Consider the following 22,525-nt stretch of genomic DNA (forward strand, 5'->3'; position numbering starts at 1 on the left):
ATATCGGGGATATTGAAATGGAGGAAGTAATATTTAAGACCGGTATATCGGGGATATTCGTCTTAAACTTAAAACGGGTCAAAAAAGTAGAATAAAACATACATCCGTCCTAAGGAAGGCTAACAAACTTTAATACTCCCTCCGTATCAGACCAATGGTAACACTTACCTAATACGATCGTACCACACCAATGGTAACATTCCTTATTTGGCCCACAACATTACCAAATTATCCTTATATCCATTTGATATTTACATAAAATGTCACTACATACCCCATCTACCAACTCACGATTAAACCCACAATTACATACCCCACAATTACATACCCCACCTATTTTCTTCCTCTTTACCCCTTCTTTTACCCTCTTTTCTTATAAACCCCATCATTATATATATAAAAGAATCTTGTAAAATAGCTGACGTGGCGCAACCATATTTCAGAAAAGTACTCTACAAGGCCTCTCCTTCACTCTCACAATTTCAGTTTTTCTCAGCCAATCAAAACTAACACCATTGCCATGTCAGCTGTCATGTCAACAGTGTGAAATTATTGACTTCTGAACCCAATTTTCCATAAATTACAATTGAACCCAATTTTCCATAAATTACAATTTTCAAAAAAGAAATGTCTGCAATACACAACTACACAAGTCACTGCTACACCTACACCGTCTGCACTCTTTACAATACAGAATACAATTTTCAAAAAAGAAGCGTGGTTCACAAAGAAAAGACTCTAAAACTTCCACCCATCATCTCCCCATTATTATTAACTTTCTCAGAACAAAATTTCAATTCATAACAATTCAAAAAAATCTCATATTATAAAAGAGGAAACTGAAAAAATTCAACAAGTATGTCTTGAGCCTTGAGGAGATAGAAATCCCAGAGAAAACTACAATTGAAAACCATCAATGGAGGAACTTGGAGCTTGCTTTATATATTCAAAGCCAAGAAATCAAACCCCAAAAGTTGGTAGGGGCGAAGGTAGCAATTGCAACCCAATTCAAAAAAAATGTTTTGAGAAACAAATAATTTACAACCCCATAAAATTAATTAGATGTATATAATTATAATTATACTCCTACTATTAATTCTTAAAATAAAAATATGCTCCATACAAAACGTTGATTTCCTTAATAACCTCTACAATATAGGGAAATATATTCGAAATTTCTATTAAGAAGACAACTTACTGAATTTATTCTCAAGAAAATCAACGCATATTCTAATTCCTATTAAGAAGGCACTTTGATTACTCCGGAATCTTCAGTTTTTTCCTCCCCGATTCCCGATCTCGCTGTCAGATTGATAGTCGCCATTTCAACTGAAAATCTTCCAGTAAAGACGGTCGACAGTCGACAGAGCTTCTTTTGTTTGAGGTAATTACGAAACCTTTGTTCTAAAATTAAATTAATGTTGTGATTCAATGATTTGTGATTGGAAGTATATAGTAATTATTGAATCAATTCATAATAGACGTTTAATACTTAAGTTCCGATTTTGGGGATTAATGTTATGATTTGTGATTTTTAATTGGAGCAGTAGTAGTCTGGGATTTTGGGGGTTTGTGGAGAGTTTTGATTTTGATGATTGTAATTTGGGGAAATAATATGATTGAATTGGGGATCTGGGTTTTAAATTAGGGTTTCAAATTGGGGGAAAATGTGAAGTATGTTTGATTGTCTGATATTGTTGTGTTGAATCTGTTGATTGTTGAATGAATGAAGGAGTAGAAGGACCATATGATTATGAATTGTTGTGTTGAATGAAGGAGTAGAAGGAGGATATTATTGTTTGGTCGTCTGACCATATGATTATGAATTAGGTAGAGTTAGTGTGCAGTGTGTTAGTTTAGTTATGCGTTTTTTTTTAAATAAAACCTAAAACCGTGTTAAACCTAGGGTATACGCGAGAAGTGCGGTGACCCGGATACGAAACGGTTTCTAAAAAAAACGTATCGGGTATCCGAAAAAAAACCGTATATACGAAAAGCCGTATAATGAGAACCGTATACCGTATTGTATCCGTATTAAAAATCCGTTTCGGAATTTTTTGCTCAGCCCTGGATATAATTGAACGATGAAGAGAATTTGCAAGACTCAAGTTCAAGTTACAGGTAGATTAGATAGGACCTAGGTAGCACGGACACTCCTCCTAACTAGCCGTTCCGTGTCGGACACCCGGACACCCGACACTCGTCAGACACACGCCTAAAAATGTTATAGTTTAGACGAGGAAAAAATTGTCAAAAGAGATTGATTAGAAGATTGGTTTGGGTGAGAAATGAGAATTAGTTATAGTTAAGGTTGAATTTTACCTTCAATTACGTAAATTTAGTATCAAATACATTAAATTTAGAATCAAATACATTACAAAAATAAAATCATACGTTATTTATAACCATAAAATATGTTTTTTTATTAAATTTAAATAGCGTGTCCCGTGTCCTAAATTTCATGGGATGCCGTATCACGTGTCCGTGTCTGTGTCCGTGTCCGTTTTGGTGCTACCTAGGATAGGACTATAGCCTAGGAGTAGTATTATTTGATTTATTGTGGGGCATGCCACTTTAGCATATGGGTTTATAATCAATTAAAAAGAAACTAATGATATAAGAGTAATGCATTTGAAACTAATATATAGGAGATTAGCTTTGTTTGTCTTGCTTTTTTAAAAGAAAATAATTAAAGTTTAAACAAAATGAATACGACAAAAATTTACAACTTGCTGTTCGCTTACTAAAATTACAGTTTAATTAAATATTTGTAGTCAATTATCTTACTCATCGTAATTAGTTTTTGTGTGATGGCAGGAAAGTTTCATGTTTACTTAACGGCTTAACCTGTGAAGTGTTGTATGCCAATCCATGGAAGGACACTTCAAAACCAATGTATGTCCTTACCCGAATGGACAATCAACTACGCATTATGAAAACTCGGGCAAATGGCAAAATATATTGGATGAATATTCTTCTTTCCACCTTCAACAGAGTGATAACATACCTTTTCGGCTCTTCCTGATGAGTTATTTGTGTGAATGCATCAATTTCCGAAAGAGTATTCCACTTTTGATTCTAGACTATTTTATTAATATTGAAGATAGCTTGCAACTTTTATGCACCCAAGTGTTTCTACATCTAAGCTCATATGCTAAATGGTCTATAAGTAAATAGCTTTATTGATGTGATCGAAATAAACATAGATATGTCAATTGGGGCTGGGACGCCAAAATTATAGTACGTCTCTTGCGAGACTGTCTTTCACTACATTAGTTAGAGACAATCAATAAATACATTAAAAGCTCCATAAAAAAAATACATTAAAAACTAACTAAAAAAGAAAAGATAAAATTAAACAAAAAATGATAACTATCTCTTGCGAGAGAGGTATTTCACTACCATTAAAGAGTCTTCTCTCTTGAGAATTCGGGCACCACAATATACGTGCATATATAGACGTATTAACACGAAGTATACGTTAGTCTCACAAATCTAGCACATAAATTTAATTTTTAAAAATTTAAAACAATCCCGTGATTTTTCACGGGTGTTACACTAGTTTTTTACTATGTTACCATTTGTATGGTATGGAGGAAGTACTTAGCTTTTATTTGCATTTGAAATATAAAGAAATGGTTCATTTATAGTATTAATCATTCCTAGACATGGCTACATAGTTTAGTTACTTGAGAACATCATACAAATGTAATTTAATCACGCATTTTCAGCTCAAGATGTATTGAACATTGATTTTATGTTTCTTTTACTTTCCACAATGATATTTTTCACTTTCACTTATATATAGCTGTTAGAAATGGTGATGATTGATCGTCCACCATATAGATTTTATGCATTTTCGGCTCACGGTGTATTGGGCATTATAGAAATGTAACGCAACTAACATCATATTTTATACTTTTGCACATGTCCCTTGAGGTCCATATTATCTATTCAGGCTATATTAATTAGTTCGGGAGTAGTATAATGGGATGAATTGAATAATCCTTAGGCCATGTACTCGATCCGTCTCATTCTTTTATTTACTTATTTTATTTATGGTGTCTCATCATTTGTTTACCTTTTTATATTGGAATATATTCGAACGGTAATTTGATCATCTACATAACCCATCGTTCATTTGATCATTCACATAATTTGCCGTTCATTTGTCTAATGGTCTTATATTGGGTCTTTGCACCGAATTTTCCAACTATTTAGAACTAATAAATGGTAATCTATTTTTTTGTGATATTTAAACATAATACAACCTTAGAGAGACTTTTTTTTATTTTTGGGTTGGGTCGCAGACTTGCAGGCGCCTTGATTATAACTCTGAAAATAGGTTTTGTTGGAGGAGGTGAACGATTAAAATCATTAAGAAGATATCATTAAGAATTTAAGATGACTTCAAGATTAAGGAGTTTTAGTGTCATCATTTTGTTATGGCATACTCATTATAAATTTGTTCGATTGAATATCATGGCACCCTCATAATTTCAGACTCTATTCATTTTTATAAGATGTTTGTACATTCAAACTAATATTTTATTTTTAGCTAAATTCTAAGACTTTTTTATTCATATTATTTATTTATATCCATGCAATTTTGCACGGGTTCTAAGCTAGTTACTATCATTAAGTTGTACATACATAGTATAAGTTGCTAGTTCTCACTATTAAGCACAAGTTTGTATCCACATTATTACTACTTGACAAATAAATTAAAATATGCACATGAATCAATTATACATGTATAACCTGTAATTCTGTTCGAACGAAGACTTCTAGCCTGACTCTCCTCTCTTTGCTTTGAATCCGCGTCTCCTGTTTCAGTACATCATGCTCAAACTCGGTACCCACACATGTTCGAATCATTACTACACACTTGTTTACAAGCACAGTACATACTAGGACAATCATCATTTGCATCGTGATAATAACATGTTCCATGTCAACTCATGTGGATCATAAATTTTTTTTAAAAAAATGTGCACACTTCAACACCGATATATTACCATCAAATAACCATAATTCAGCTGCTCACGTCATCACATAAGCCATCTATTTGCACTGTCAACCATATATTGTCATATCACCAGACATGCTAGACTAATCTTTTACAAATAAATCACTTAATACTTCCATTTCAACATATTAGCTTCTTATTTGTATGGCTACTCCCATTTACATGATAATTATTAACATCATTAACTCATCGTACATTATTCATGGATTATTATACGAATTACCTCATCCTACAACGATTCATTCAACCCATGTTATGTTCTATCCCATATTCATGCCGATAATATAATCAACCACCATGTAACATATCGGACTCAATCAGACTCGTTAGCTCAGGTAACCGCAATTTACTTGCACGTAATCACACTTTTTACTATCTATAATATGTGAAACAAACCAATACACTTAAACAACCTAGCTATCATTCATGTTCATGTTATTTGCAGACATCGTCATGTAATAAGTGGAATATAATACACGACACCCACAGTCTTTCATCAATATCATCACTTATTGCACATAGGCTTATAGGTTAAGCTGCTTCCCAGGTCATCTAAACATGTTGCCAAAATATATAAACTAAGACTTCGGAATTCATAGGGTAACCTTTATTAGAAACTTGTCATCAAACACACATTCACAGACACTATAAAGCATGCTATAACTTCCAGAATCACCAATAAATAAAAATTTAACGAATACATGAGTTTTTATACTTTTTAAAAAATAAAGAGAGTCCCGGGCGGGGGAGAGTTGGAATTAGGTCAAAAGCACACATAATCAATTTATAAGGATTTTCTCAAACCGACGGGTCAAAACAGATTGTTATCAGCAATTTGTCGCGTTTCAAGGTTAACTTGCAAAAATCATAATTCATTAATGACACATTCATATTAATTGAGGTTTATCAATTTGGAAGCTTCTATGAGTTTACTAATTAGGAGAGTTGGAATTACTCAAAAAGCATGTATACATATCAATTGGTAAATTTTCCAAATTGGTTGGTCGAAATTAGCACTGTGCAGTAACATTCTGACCGCTGCTCACTAAAACATTTATTTCTCTTAATCCGTAACTCGTATAGGCATGAAACCAGCGGAATATTAAAGCTAACACACAAGACTAACACATATAAAAGATTACTTAATATATCTTAACCACGTAAAAAATAGCAGCCAAAACAAATAAGAGGCAGAATCTGAGAAATAAATCATCTTTCAGTCTTTATTCTTTGCAATCCTTTATGCTACTGTACTTGTCTTCCCCAGGTACTTAACCAAGCATTTATTAAACGAACACTCGGTCGAGTGTTAGGTTACTCGGCCAAGTATCCCCCACTCGGTCGAGTACCCACCCTGCTCGGCCGAGGCATGCCAAAAAAGCTATATATATATATATATATATATATATATATATATATATATATATATATATATATATATATATATATATATATATATATATATATATATATATATAGAGAGAGAGAGAGAGAGAGAGAGAGAGAGAGAAGGGTTTTTATAAGGCCTTCATACCTTATAAGGCCCTAAGTCTTTATAAGAGCCCTTGGATGAAGGGATTGAAGGGATGAGATGAGGAGAGAGGGCGTGTTTTTTAGAGCAAAAAAAAAAGGAAAATGGTGATTGTGTGAGAGAGGGACCACTTTCACTGTTTATGTACCGCGTCCATATCAAATCCCGCGGACAATAGCAATAAACAAAGCCTCCTATATCATTTTGCATGCTTCCCTCCTCTTTTCACCATTCAAAACCTCTCAACAAGCAAAAACCCATAAAAATCCTCAAAAAAACGATCCTAAATCCTGTAAAATACAATATCAATCATCAAAAAAATAAGAGAAATTTCAGCGCACATGTAAAACTACATCAGTGATCATCAGATAAATAAATTGTTATGAGATAAAGTACGTGTTCATTAACTTTGTTGAAGAGAAATTAAATTGTCAGTGTTCATCAGAGAAACAAGCAGGAAATGACAGTCAGTGTTTGTGAAATGGATCATATGCAGATTGAAGTTGCCGTCAATGGTGAGTTGTTTACTTTCTTATTTGTGTCTAGGTTATTATTGTAGCTTGATGTTAATGGCAAAAAATCACAGGTTCTTATTTCATTTTGGTAGCTTGTTGTTGATGGCAAAAAATGATGGAAATTTAAAAGCTTGATAAAGTACAAATTATAACTTCAGTGGGTTTTAGTATAACTCTGACCCAAATATGTATAACTTCAATAATACAGTGTCAACATGCAGTTCTATATTCATCGTGGGTTTTTGTAAAACTCTTTGACAATTTCCTGCAGCTTCAGGTAACAGAGTAACTCAAACCCTAAATTGTGCGTAAAAACTCTTACTAAACAACCAATTTTGATATAGTTATTCATGTTATAGCTGAAGTTTATACATTCATTAAGTGAAGTTATAGGATGTGGACAGTTGTACATTATATGCCTAGAGTTATACAGGCTGTGTCTAGAGTTATACATTGTATGATTAGAGTTATACAGACTGTGTATAGAGTTATACATTATATGCCTAGAGTTATACATTCTGTGAAGTACAGTTATCCATATATAGGTAAGAATTATACATTGTATGACTAGAGTTATACATTCTGGAACTACAGTAATACACTTTACAATGTATAACTCTAGGCATATAATGTATAACTCTTAGCCTATACAGACTGTGTTTGGAGTTATACATTATATCCATAGAGTTATACATTATATGCCTACAGTTATACATTTTATGCGAAGAGTTATACATTGTGTAGGTAGAGTTATACATCGTATAACTAGAGTTATACAGACTGTGCCTAGAGTTATACATTATATGCCTGCAGTTGTACAGTATGTGCCCAGAGTTATACATCAAATGCCTAGAGTTATACATTGTATGATTAGAGTTATACAGTGTGACTAGAGTTATACATCTTTGGACTAGAATTATAAATATTGTTACTAGAGTTATACATTATCTACCTACAGTTATACATTCTGTGCCCAGAGTTCGACAGTGTGAGGAGAGTTATACATTAAATGACTAGAGTTATACATTGTATGACTAGAGTTATACATTGTATGACTAGAGTTATACATTGTATAACTAGAGTCATACAGAGTTATACAGAGTGTGACTAGACTTATACATTGCATGACTAGAATTATACGGACTGTGACTAGAGTTGTACAATGTATAACTCTAGTCATTTAATGTATAACTCTTAAAATATAATGTATAACTCTTAGTATATACAGACTGTGTTTAAAGTTATACATTATATGCCTAGAGTTATACATTATATGCCTAGAGTTATACATTATATGCTAAAAGTTATACAGACTGTGCCCAGAGTTATACATGTTCTTTGCTTGTGTTTTTCTCCGTCATGGTTTTTTCTGTAATTAATAGTCGCTTAATTTTTCTGCGTTTGTTAGTAAAACAAATTAAATAAAATAAAACAAAGAAGATGATGGAGAGGATAGTAAAACAAATCCACATTTAACATACATGAACTTAATTAATAGATATATAGATACATAAACTTAATGCATTGCTGAAAATACAGTTCTTAGATGTTCATATAGGGATGCAGTCTCTTCTTTGATATTGATCCTCTCCTCCTTTGCTATTTGGAGGTTTCGTTCCGCAGTTGCAATATCTTCTAATAGCTGCAGTATCTGCTGCTCTAACAAGCCATTTTTTTTGGCGTCCTTGAGTGCGATCCGAGCATCCTTAAGGAATTCCCTGTACTTCCTCTCGATTTCCCTCAAGCGGCTTATGAAACTTTTGTTGTACTCGGTCGTAATGCATGTTAAACGAATGGTATCATTCATTATTGAAGGAAGTTTGGAGTTTATTAGGTTTTAAAGATTTAGGGTTTGGAGTTTAGGTGGAGATAGGGATATAATGGACTGGTTATTGAGATACTGGAATGAATTTATAATTAGTAATGTGTCATTTGAGTTATTTTTTAATTAATATATTTGGGGGTTGATGCTTAAATTAATACGAATTTTGTTTAGGAAGTTGTGCCATATCCCTTCTTCAAATCTTATAACCCTTTGCATTCCATATGTTGTGCCGTTTAATTAAATGTATAACTCTTAGAATATAAAGTATGCCTAGAGTTATGCATTATATACCTAGAGTTATACATTATATGCAAAGAGTTATACATTGTGTAGAATGAGTTATACATCAAATGCCTAGAGTTATACATCAAATGCCTAGAGTTATACATTGTATGGCTAGAGTCATACAGATTGTGACTAGAGTTTTACATCTTTTGAATAGAATTATAAATACTGTGACTAGAGTTATACATTATCTGCCTACAGTTATACATTCTGTGCCCAGAGTTCTACAGTGTGACTAGAGTTATACATTAAATGACTAGAGTTATACATTGAATGACTAGGGTTATACAGAGTTTGACTAGAGTTATACATTGAATGAGTAGAGTTATACAGACTGTGACTAGAGTTATACATTGTATGACTAGAGTTATACAGTATCTACCTAGATATGGTAAGAGTTATACATTATATACCCAAAGTTATACAGTCTGTGCCCAGAGTTATACAGTCTGTGCCCAGAGTTATACAGTATATGCGTAGAGTTATGTATTTCTTAATCATTTCATGGATGTTTGATTCTGCTCAGATGGTCGTAAGGCAGCGGAAACTGAGTATTGTAAGCATTTGGCAGCGGAATTTACACCTTGTGTTGGGCAACAATTTTTTGAAATCGACGAGGCAGTGACATTCTATAAAGTTTATGCATTGGCGTCCGGGTTTGATGTTCGGAAGTACTCGACGAAAAAATGGCGCGACGGTGAAATCAAGTCAAAGTTGCTGGTTTGCAGCAGAGAGGGATTCACATATGTCCCAAAACGAGAGGCAGTAATTAAAAAAAATGAGACCGGGATTAGGGAAGAAGAAATGCAATGGGGAAAAAGAACTGCGAACCAGAGGAAATATACAGTCAAGAGGGTAGGGTGTAAAGCGCATGTCAGGCTATTTATGAAGAATGGAGTACTAGTAATTGACCGATTCCACATGGGGCATAATCACGAGCTTGTATCGAGTGAGGATCGTCAGTTTCAGAAGATGTCGCGGAACATAGAAGATTTTCACAAGTACTTGATAATGTACAACTCACGGGTTAGTTTACTATTAAACAAACATCCACTAATTGAATGACAAACTTCTAAAGTTATTCACCGAGAGGATAGAGTTATGTAAACCTAAAAGTTATAAATAATAAGAAGTTGCATAATCAATCAATGGAGTTATGCATATGTTTCAAGAAGTTATAAGAATAGCTGAAAGAGTTATAGTTGAGGACTTCTTGGTTATTAATCAGCACTGATAAGGATTTGTTGTCCACTGCAGTTGAGGATAGGAGCAACTAAGACGTACAACATGTGTAAGGAGTTCGTAAACGGGTTTGAGAACATTGGTGCATCCTTAAGTGATTTTAAGAACTTCCACCGAGATGTGAAGTGCTTCATCCATAAACGGGACGGTCAATTGTTCATTGACCGGTTCAAGAATATGGCACAAAATAGGCAGGGGTTTTATTTTGATTATGAAGTTGACAAGGATAACGACCTTGAAGCGCAATATGGGGTGAGAACCGCTAGAAGGAACTACTCCGTTTTTGGAGATGCAGTGTCGTACGACCCAACGTACTCAACAAACAAGTACGATATGATTTTCACGCCATTCACTGGCATAGATCACCATAAGCGATCAGTGACATTCTGTGGGGCATTGATTGCCCATGAAGACCATGAATCCTTCCAGTGGGTTTTCAACAGGTTTTTGAATGCTATGGGAGGAAAGGAACCCAAGTACATTATCACGGATCAGTGTCCGGGCATTATTAAGGCCGTACCCCTTGCCTTCAAGACTGCACGCCACCGATTTTGTATGTGGCATATAATGAACAAGGTGTCATCAAAGGTCGGGGTGACAAGGGAGGATTATAAGGAGTTCGTTCAGAAATTGAACAACATTATATGGGACGACAACATAGAAAGGCACGACTTTGACGCTAGGTGGGCAGAAATAATGGAAGCGCATGGTCTTGTGAATGAAGAGTGGTTTTTACGAAGCGTACGATAAAAGGAGCCAATGGGTGATGGCACATTGCAGGGACTTGAACATGGGTGGTGTAATGAGGACAACCCGGAGATCGAGAGCACTAACAGCTTTTTTTAAGAAGTTCGAGCGAAGTCGAGCACGTTAGTGGAGTTTTGGATGCGTTTTGAAAGCGCTATGGACCATCAACGGCATACGCAGAAGAGACTTGACCATGAAAACCGACACTCAACACGGAACGGGGACGCATTTACCCATAGAGGAATATGCGTCAAATGTTTATACCCGTGAGGTTTTCAAGGAATTCCAACTAGAGGTCATTTGCTCAATCGATACATGTAAGAGTGTCGGCTATGTTGAAGTCGATGGAGTTGAAGTGGTGACGTAAAGGATTCAATCGACAGAAAAGTTTCAACGTAGAGTACAACCAGGTAACAACCTTTTGGCATCAAGTTTATGTGGTAGTTGGTGAAGTTGCTAGATATAGTGCCAAAGTTACATTGTCCGAACATAGAAGTTATACAATTGTTCGATGAACTGCAGTTATCTATTTGTATAAATCGGCAACATTTTGAATAACTTAAGTTTTGAATGTATGACTTTTCTTATTATATGCATAACTGTACTTGCAGAATGTATAACTCTTGTTGCCATATGTATAACTCTACTTTCAGAATAACATTAGAAGTTATTCAATTTTTCACTGAACTGTTGTCATTTGTAGTATAACTCTGATTACATTTTGAGTAACTTTAGCTTTCAGAATGTATAACTCTTGTTGCCATATGTATAACTCTACTTTCAGAATAACATTAGAATTTATTCAATTTTTCACTGAACTATGACTATTTGTAGTATAACTCTGATTAGAGTTTGAATAACTTTAGCTTTCAGAATGTATAACTCTTGTTGCCATATGTATAACTCTACGTGATAATGTTTAACTCTTATTATTATATGTAAAAGACTACTAACGACATAATTTAATTGGATTACGGTACAAGGCTACAAAGTGTACTGTATGATGTTTGAAAGGATGGGATTTCTGTGCCGACATATAGTATGGATTTTGTCGGCTAACGGCATGAAGACAATTCCAGTTGATTACGTTTCTACAAGATGGAGAAAGGATGCATTGCAATTCAGATTATCAGAATGTGATGGTGAACAAATGGAAACAAATAGTAGCGCTGATGCAAAAGAAGTTGCGATGGTGAAGTTGTGGTCAGAAGTTCATGCAACCATTGGTTTACTTCGTGGCACGAGTGAGACTGAAGTTGTGAACTTAAGCTCGTTAATTAGAGAGTTCAAGGAGAAACTTTTACCGTACAAGAAGGATTTAACAAAGCAGCAAGAATTTGAGCAAATCCTTGGTTGCTCGGCCAGTGACGAGGTAACAATACTTCCACCAAAACAATCGAAAAACAAAGGCAGCGGTAAAAGAATGGTGTCAGCTAAGGCTAAAGCCATTGCCTTGGCTTCTAAGCCAAAGCGCATGTGTAATAACTGTAAACAAATGGCACACCACGATAAACGTAACTGCCCTAACCCATTCTCTGAGCATCCACCGTCTTCACCAGCATCTGAAGGAGTAGAAGAAGAAGAAGAAGAAGAAGAAGAAGAAGAAGAAGAAGAAGAAGAAGAAGAAGAAGAAGAAGAAGAAGAAGACGAAGACGACGAAGAAGAAAAATAGAGAAACTTAACATGCTGTAGTAGTAGGCAGTAGAAAAATACCTCCGTCTCAACAAATTATTTACAATCTTTTTTTCTTTAAAAGGTAAAAAATATGGTGAGACGGAAGGGGTATTTAATAGCTAGCTTTTGTCTATTTTGAAGGGGGGTTGCACCTTCCAGATTGTATAACTTCAGTTCTATGGTGTGTGAAATTTCAAGCTAATGTTGTATAACTCTTTTACATTATTTTGATGACTTCTGTTCATGGCAACATATCCAATATTTAAAAGTGGCTTTAAGAACGAATTATAATTTCAGTGGCTTTAAGTAAAACTCTTACCTATATATGGATAACTGTACTTCACAGAATGTATAACTCTTGTACCCAATTTGTATAATTCTTGTTATTTTTTGTAAAACTCATAACTGTCTAATAAAATTTTCCTTTTACATAACTGCAGTCATATGTTGTATAACTCTTGTACACAGTTTGTATAACTCTTGATGTTTTTTGTATAACTCTTAGCTGTCTAATAAATTTTGCCTTTTTTTCATAACTGCAGACATGTGTTGTATAACTCCTTCTCATAATTTGTATAACTTTACTTCACAGAGTGTATAACTCTAATACTTATCTGTAAAACTTGGATTTTAATTATGACTGACCAAAATGATATATTAACAATCTATTCCAAAAAGTTGTCTAAGTTGTTAAGGAGTTTCTTGACAACATACTAGAGTTGCCAAAAAAGAGAATACAGAATCAAAGGAAAAACATTCTATTTTTTCGCAGGTTTTTTTATCTCCTTTCCGCGCTGCTTTCCGTCTGTTTTCTACTTGCTTCAGGATCTGTAATTTCTCGGCAATGAAACCATTGACCTTGGACAGAACTCCTTCCTTGATGATGTTCATGTCAGCTAGGAGAAGCGTCGCTGCCAACTGGATCACCAAATATCGACGGTTCACCTTCCTCTCGAGATCAACGTGACCAAAACTATCACCCTCATACATTAACATGTGCATCATGGCGAACAAGCCGGACTCGGTGTCGTTTATCGTTCTTTGTTGCCGAGGCAACCGGATCTCGAGGCTGAATCGAACGCCGGTATGTCTTTCCCTCTGTTCTTCGCGTCGTCCCTAGACTCCACGTAGTCGCTCATGAGGCTCGCCTGGCAGAGACAAGAACGTCAAAAAGTGAAATTGAAAAAGCGGTGACAACACTTTTTAGTTGAACATAATTACAAATTAATTCCACTTACAATAACGTGACATGCTTTGCATATCTTCGATTGCCGCGGACTTGAATAGTACTTATTGTCCAGAAGATCAATCGTCCTAGAATTAAAGTTGATACACACACATGCATAATGGGCTTCAATCTTAATGGGTACGAAGATTAAATCAGCCTTCAAGCTGAAATCTTTCCCACAGTCGGTTCGGAAGACGTCCCACGTATTGTACAACCTTTCGGTGTCCGGTGTTTGTTGGACAGGGTTTCGTACAAGGCTCAAGATTGTTTCCTGTTCAAGTAGCAGTATATGTGTGAGGATACCAGTGGAGTTATAGGGGGTGTGCATTGGAGTTGCACAGTAACTCTTATAGCATAATGAAGAATGCCTAAGTTCATACTGGTTGTTAATAACTTCTCAAAACAAAATGTTTAACTCCACCGAGGGTATGTATAACTTTAGACATATTTTCCACTGTGAAAGTTTTAAAGAGGGTATGTATAACATATTAAAGGATTGATTAGGACCATACCATATGACGGATACCGAAGAAAGAAGAACGAAAAATCGCGGAATCCTCTGCTTCCAATCGATTAAGCAACAAGGACCAACACTCAATCACTTTTTCATCCATTGGCGTGTCAGGGAGCATAGACAACATTTGAAACCTATTAATTGTTCCGTGCCGGTCGTAACTCACAAGTTGTTCACTGTAGTTCAGACAGCAGGTGTTAATATGGCTATAACGTATACTAAATGGGAAGGTAACTGCTATTAAAATGACTGCATAACTTCAATGATGAAACGTATAACTGCAATTTAGGAATGTGTAACTCCATTAACGATATATATAACTTCAGTGATGAAACATATAACTCCATGTATTACTCTAGGTATAACTCCAGGCCTCTAATGTATAACTCCAAAGCATATATTGTACAACTCTGAGCATATACTGTAAAACTCTACGCAAAATAATGTAGTATTCCAGTAAACCAATGTGTCTATATTGATAAAACTTAATATGATAAAACATTAGGATTTTAGACAGCTTACTCATTTGGAAATTTGTAGTCATCAAGGAAAACGTAATCAGCCACTTGTTTGCGATACACCAGGATATCCCTAGTTAATGCCTTGTTCATCTTGACATCTTGGAGACCCTTTGTAAGGTCGGCGTCTGGTTCCCCGCAATATGTGGTGCAACCAAGGCCATCGCCCATACCCCGGGAGCGGCTATTAACAGCTGAGAGGGCCCGACTGGACGGCGTCCGGCCCAGGGCTACTTTGGAAGGTGGAGTCTGAAAGGTTGAACTGACTTTAGAGCAAGGTCGTTTAGAAGAACTGTTCTCTCCGGCGATTCCAACACCTCTCTTCCTTCCACTTGTGTTGCCGGCTATCCTCTGTTTATCACGCACCTCCTCCAATTCACGGTCTTTAAGCTCCTTAAAAGCTGTTACCCTGGATAACACATCTTCCCTGTCCAAGTTAATGTCACTGAGGACAAGGGTTGCAGCAATTTCCGCTCGCATGAGGTCATTGCTTTCCTTAGTCCCTAGGGTACAGTCGAATGGCTCTCCACGGTACAGCAACATATGAACCATGACGTACAGACCACAGTCATTGGCAGTATGTCCTGCTCCCTGCCAGTTGAATTTAATGTTGACAAAAGGAAACCCTTCAACTTTCTTGCCTTTGTCGAGCCCTTTGTAGGCCATATAATTTCCCATTGCATCAGCCTGGCGGAAGTTAGGCAAGGCGTTTAAAAGGGGAAGACCAATTAACAAAACAAATGGAGCTGCTAATTAATCTAGTCACCAGTTTTATAAGTCTTAAAGTAATACGCGCAATCCCTCCGTATGGTAATTTCAGAAGATCGTCCTCGTAAGAACGGTTATCAAGATACTCGATCTGCTCAGAGAGGAAATTTATGCAAATGCAAGAGTAATGATCTTCATCGCCAGTGCTTACCGGGACGAAAACCTACAAACATGCACCAAAAATCTAAGAGTTTTAAAACATAATTAGCAGATTAGAGGCATACATATTGTGCGTAGTTGGAGTTATACATTCTATGGTTAGAGTTATACATTATATGTGTAGAGTTGTACATTCAATTTCCAGAGTTATACAAAGTATATTCTTGCGAGTTGTACATTATGTGCGATAGCGGATGCCTGGAGTTATACATTATATCGTATATGCTTACGGTTGTACTTTATGTGCAAAGTGAGTTATACATTCTATGGTTAAAGTTATACATTATATGCCTAGAGTTATGGAGTGAAGTTAGCCACTCATCAAAACTCTAAGCATATATACTGTATAACTCTAGACAAATAATGTATAACTTCAACCCTATAACGTATAACTCTAGTAATTCGAAAGCTAAAGTTATATCTTTGTATAACTCTTGCCATAGGATGTATAACTCTAGCCATAAAATCTATAACTGTAAGCATATACATTGTAGTGTATAACTCGGGTATTACTCTAGGTAAAACTCCATGCCTAACTCTAAAGCATATATTGTACAACTCTAAGCATATCTTTGTTAAACTCTAGGAAAATAATGTATAATTCCAGTATGTAAATGTCTCTATATTGATATCTGAGCTCACCATATCGGAGTCCAGTTGGAATAGACTAGAACACGACTCTTGCCACATGTCCCACGAGTAACAAAAGCCTTCAGAATGATCAACAACCAAGTTTTTCTTCCTGCCTTGCCAAATTGCAATTGCTAGCGCCTATAAAAATGATAGACGGGGGTTGGCAGCTTGTATCACAAGTTACGTACAGTTTGTCACAAAATAACTTGCGGAGTTCGAGCACACTTACAGCGTGACCTAGGCCAAAGAAACAGCGCGAACTTGAAACTTGAAGCATTTGCGGTGTTCGCGTGCGTAAGTTTGATTGAGTAGTACAGACCAGTGATCGATGACATTTCCCAAATGTTTCCGGGCATCAACGACCGGAGATCAATACGCGTTATGCAGTTTGGACAGGGATATGTGACCAATTGTTCCCTACAAAGGATTAGCAAAATTGAGACACGCAGCAAGGGAATGCATTCATGGCCTGTTTGACTGTCGTATTGAAATATAGGTAAAACTTATCTTTTACTTACGATTTATTATGGTCGTGGAATTGATCAAAGACATAATCCATTACATCCTTCCTCACCCTGAACACCGTCCTGAAACGTTCCTTGTTAAATCGCAACCATCTTTGTGAGCATACGTTTGGTCGGGTTCGGGTTCCCGCAATCCTGAGAACAACCTAGGTTCTCAGGTACAATGTCCATACACGGAAGGGGGGCAGTTGAATGCAGTAAGAAAGGATGGTGGATCATGTCACATCGCGACACATAAATAGGGGGTGGGAGTGGTGCAACTGGCTCAACCGTAGCACCGGCGATTTCAACTACCAAACCTTCTTTGGCAGCACCAATCGTTCGCTCCTCAACCCCGGCAAATGCCTCATTCACATCTGCCGTGCTCATGAAAGTCAGAGGGATTTCATTTCCAGTACATTCCGTTGAAGGATTCCCCGGGGTGATCTCCGCACCGTCGACAACATCTACGTTTACACCCCCATTGTTAGAATGTTGTTCAACATTCTCAATTACATCCTTTTTAACAGTGGCCTGAATGAAAAATAACAAAATTAAACACCAAACGTATAAATCTGGCCATAAAATGTATAACTGTAAGCATAGAATGTATAACTCTGGCCATCAAATGTATAACTGTAAGCATATACACTATAATGTATAACTCCAGGTATAACTCTAGATATACCTTCAGCTATCTAATGTATAACTCCAAAGCATATATTGTATAACTATAGTCATATACTGTATAACTGTAGTCATATACTGGTTAAGAGTTGTACCAACCGGCCGTTGCAGTGGCACTACGGTTACAAGGCCTCAACATAAGTTTCAACAAGGTTATACTTGATCAACTTAGAGTTATACAAGACCAATAAACAAAAAAAAAAACGATTGTATAAAAAGTATTTAGCGCAAATTAACAAACTTACCTCGCCACCAGGACCACTCCCGGATGCTGGAAGTACACATAAAGCTTCCTTCATTTCAGCAGTAGAAAACAGACACTCCATCAATTCTTGTGTCTCCATACCCAATTCTGGGACCGTAGGTTTATCCATCTCCTTATCTGACGGTTGATTGTCTGACAATCTTTCAACATTTTCTTGCAATCCCTCCCCATGAACTTGCTCATGCACCTCATCACCTACCACGGGCCGAGATTCAGCATCCTCTGACCGTCCGTCAGCTTGGCCTACAATGTCTGCTGCTCTTTCATGGTCAATGTCTGACAATCTTCCAACATTTTCAGCATTTTCTTTCAATCCCTCCCCATGCTCCTGCTCATGCCCCTCATCACCTGCCCAGAGGCGAGCCTCATCGTCCTTTGACGGTCCGATAGTTTGGTCAATTTCCTCCTCGGTGTAACTCGCCTCCAACAACAGTTCTCTGACAGTTGGGACGGGGGTGCACACAACTTGATCCTCTAACCCTGGGCTAGCAGGTGACGACGGCTTAGAAACTACTGTATCACCTCCCACTTCCTCCATAATCTTTGACCATGAAACTGCAACTAATTTCGTTGGCGTGTCGGCTTTGACGGACTCTCGACGCGGCTCAACACGGGGGTTACCACCACTGCCACCCCCATCATTGGCGAGACTAGACAGAACTTCACTTATTTGACGCGTAGATGCATCGATTCCGTCAGATTTTTTGGGAGGCTCAGTAACTACCTCTCCAAATGCAGGAGCGTTACCCACAGAAACCTTGACCTTTTCGCAACTGCTCATTACCTTCGGCGACATACTTTTGAATCTTTTCACCCTCAAAGAATTCTTGAGAGGCCAGACTAGGATTTAGGCCCGTCGGATCACTAGTTCTGACTTTGATCCGTGCGGTTGCATCGGCGTACCATGAATAGAACACAATAGCGTTCCTTTGCATTTGTAGATAAAGCTCGTGAGTACCCTGCATTCAAGAAGTACAATAAGTTAGTTATATTATAATAGATGGGTACGTTCGGTGAAACAGAATCCATCTGTGAAATATATAATAGTTTGCACTTACATCGACGACCCTAGCTTTCAATTCCTGGTCATCCTCGACACTGCTTTGGTAGTTCTATCGAATGAACTTCTTCTCGAAGTTGAGCGGGGAGAGAGAGGGTGGGGGCCCGATAGCAACGATAGTTTGGGTTCACGCGGGTCCCCGAGGCCGCCTCTTGTCCACACTCCTTCCATAAGAGGGGTCTTGAAGGCACCTCGGATACCTAGTCTTAGACAAGGTTAAAGTACCCAATCCCCCTTGACCCACCTCAAATTTTACCCTCTCTACAAGCGAAGGTTCATCCCAATGCTTAATCAAAGGTAGATCGTGGCGGCACGGCTTACCCTTGTAATCATATATCGAAAGTAGCTTATCATGAGGAAGGGGATACACCCGTTCAACATTGTTACCCCCTTTTTCTGATCGACCCGCTTTCACCATCATGTCCAAAATATAAGAGCACCGGTCAAAATGCGGGATGGCTTTAGGATCTTCTACGAGCCCTTAACATGACTTCCAATCTATCCCATTTGTTTGGGGTGGGTGCGAGAATGAAGACATACGAGAACAAAACAAATAGCCGGCAAAATTGATCGTCCGCCTCCTCGTACTCCAGAAGTTGCTTGTGAACTTTCCCTAAGGGTATTACACTATTCCCTTTGGCCACCCCGTACGCTTGCCGCCATTTGTCCTTCAGCTCCTTATTCTCGGGGTCGTTGGACCCCTTCTGCGAGCTCACGGGCACCAAAGGGAGAGGGTTGGGTCCGAAAGGTAACAAGAAACAGTCATGCACGTCATGCTTACTGATCATAAACTCCTTCTTCCGCGAAGCCCTGAACACATATGACCCGTCAGAGAAGGACTCCAAGAAGAAGCGAACGTGTGCAAGTGGGAAAGCTGCTAATCTTGAGCTCCAAAAGGCCACCAAACCCAATTTTCTTAACAGCGGACACCTGATCCTCATTAAGCTTTTCAATGAGAGAGACAAGTCTTTGAGGTCGACACGAAACCGTGATTTCATGCACCCTCTTTACCCTTGGCTTGGCCTCAACCATCTGGGGAAAAGCAAGGACAACACACAAAATTAGACATACTATAGTTGCAATTAGAGATATTTGGAACAAAGAAATAGACATACTGTGAATTAAAGTAATACAATAGATAGTCAGAGTTATACAAAATATAAGTAAAGTTATACATTACGATAATAGAGTTAATCGAAGAAAATATCATGATTATACATTCGACAAAGCAAAAGTTATTCAAAATGTAATCAGAGTTATACAACAAATGACAACAGTTATAAAAAGGTCAAACTTTGAACCTGGGAATCAGCTCCCTTCTCAGTGTTTGCTGCATCATCCATCTGTAGCTGACAAACAAAAAGGGATTCAGATTAACAGTACAGTTATACATATAATAACAAATGTGGACAATCTGAAACTAAAATTATATAATGTGTAACTCGAGCCATTAATGTATAACTCTATAATTAAAATGTACAACTCTAAGCAAATATTGTATAACTCCAGTTATACATTATGACAACAGAAGTTATTCAACATGTAATCAGAGTTATACAACAAATGACTGCAATAAAATGTATAACTCTAGCAATATAAAGTATAACTCTGGCCATATAATGTATAACTCTGGCCATACAATGTATAACTCTGGCCATATATTGTATAACTCCAGTTATACATTATGACAGCAGAAGTTATTCAACATGTAATCAGAGTTATACAACAAATGACTGCAATAGAATGTATAACTCTAGCAATATAAAGTATAACTCTGGCCATATAATGTATAACTCTGGCCATACAATGTATAACTGTAAGCATATACAGTATAATGTATAACTCCAGTAATAACTCCAGATATAACTCTAGGTATAACTCCAGGCATCTAATGTATAACTCCAAAATATAAATTGTATAACTCTAGCTATAAATTGTATATATTCAGGTATAAATTGTATAACTGTAGGCATATATTGTATAACTCTATGCATGGAAACTAATTAGAAGTATAGTTATACATATAACAATTAGAGTTTGACATTATGAAAAAGGAGTTGGTCACAGAATCAAAAGAGCTATACATCTAGAACCCAGAGTTATACATCTAGAAACCAGAGTTATACATATTGCGTTCTAAATTTATACATCTAGTAACCAGAGTTTTACATTAAGTAACCAGAGTTATACATATTGAGTACTAAAGTTATACATCTAGTAAGCAGAGTTAGACATCTCATAACGTATAAATCAAAATCGAAACTTTTAACCTGGATATCAACTCCCGTGTCAATACTTTCTACAACATCCATCTGTAGATGACAAACAATTGGGATTAGAGTTATACAGATATTTAATTGAAGTTACACATCGTTCTATAAGAGTTATACCAACAAGACGAGATTTTTTATCTTCGATTCAGATTTCTTAGAAGATTTCTTGGCATTTTTCTTGGCAAAAACCATTGTTAATTATCAAATGACCTCGAATTTGATCTGCACAACCATAATTAACAATTGAACAAATCAACATCAGCAAACCCATAATTGAAGATTGAAAAATCAAATGAACTCTTTTTATGATAGTTTAACAAAGGCAATAATTAACAAAAAACAAACTACAAATCACTAAATAAGGAATGGAAAAAATACCTTATAAAAAAATGGAGACAGGCGAGTTTGCAGGCGAGTTGGAATTAATTTGTAGTGATGAAAATGGCGTTTGTTAGTGTGGAGTTAATTGGTAGTGATGAAAATGGAGTTATCAGCAATGTGAAGAAAGAAAAGGAAGACGAAATGACAGGAAATAGAGGGAAAAATACCCGCAAGTTGTTTTGAATTGTCTAGAAAATGAGGAGGGAAATGATCATGGACTGATGGACAAACAGTGTAGCATGGATGGGTTAGTGGGTAAGAGGAGAGAGGTAAATCAAAAATATTAGTTTAGTGGGGTTTGACTGCGAAATCTTGGCCATTGGTTTGCTTGATCCAACCGCCCACATTAGGACTTATGGACTTAATATATCTATTGGCCTTAGTTGATGTCTTCTCTTCTCTCTCTCTCTCTCTCTCTCTCTCTATATATATATATATATATATATATATAGAGAGAGAGAGAGAGAGAGAGAGAGAGAGTAAAGATCAAGTAAGTCCCCTCCCTAAGTGTGAGTCCATAAGTCTCATTGTGAGCCTTTGGATCATGAAGATGGAGGGTTGAGATTAAACACCCAAAATGGTCGATAATAAGCTAATTCACCACTCTCTCACTACCTATACTAATTAATTACTAACTCATCCTAATTAACTCTTAATCTAATATATATACTTTTTCAAACATTCATTT

General features: G+C 36.6%; 1 protein-coding gene across 1 annotated transcript in view; it reads right to left on the bottom strand.

The window, feature by feature from the left end:
- Nucleotides 1-18,232, bottom strand: part of LOC141600629 (sucrose transport protein SUC8-like) — a 31,793-nt gene extending 13,561 nt beyond the window's left edge. The window contains exon 1 of the mRNA XM_074420875.1: nucleotides 18,104-18,232. Coding sequence (XP_074276976.1) covers nucleotides 18,104-18,232 — 129 coding nt within the window. The remainder of the gene's footprint in view (nucleotides 1-18,103) is intronic.
- Between the last annotated feature and the right edge of the window lie 4,293 nt (nucleotides 18,233-22,525).

This window comes from Silene latifolia, chromosome 9 (assembly GCF_048544455.1).
Source record: "Silene latifolia isolate original U9 population chromosome 9, ASM4854445v1, whole genome shotgun sequence".
In the NCBI taxonomy this organism is placed as follows: domain Eukaryota; kingdom Viridiplantae; phylum Streptophyta; class Magnoliopsida; order Caryophyllales; family Caryophyllaceae; genus Silene; species Silene latifolia.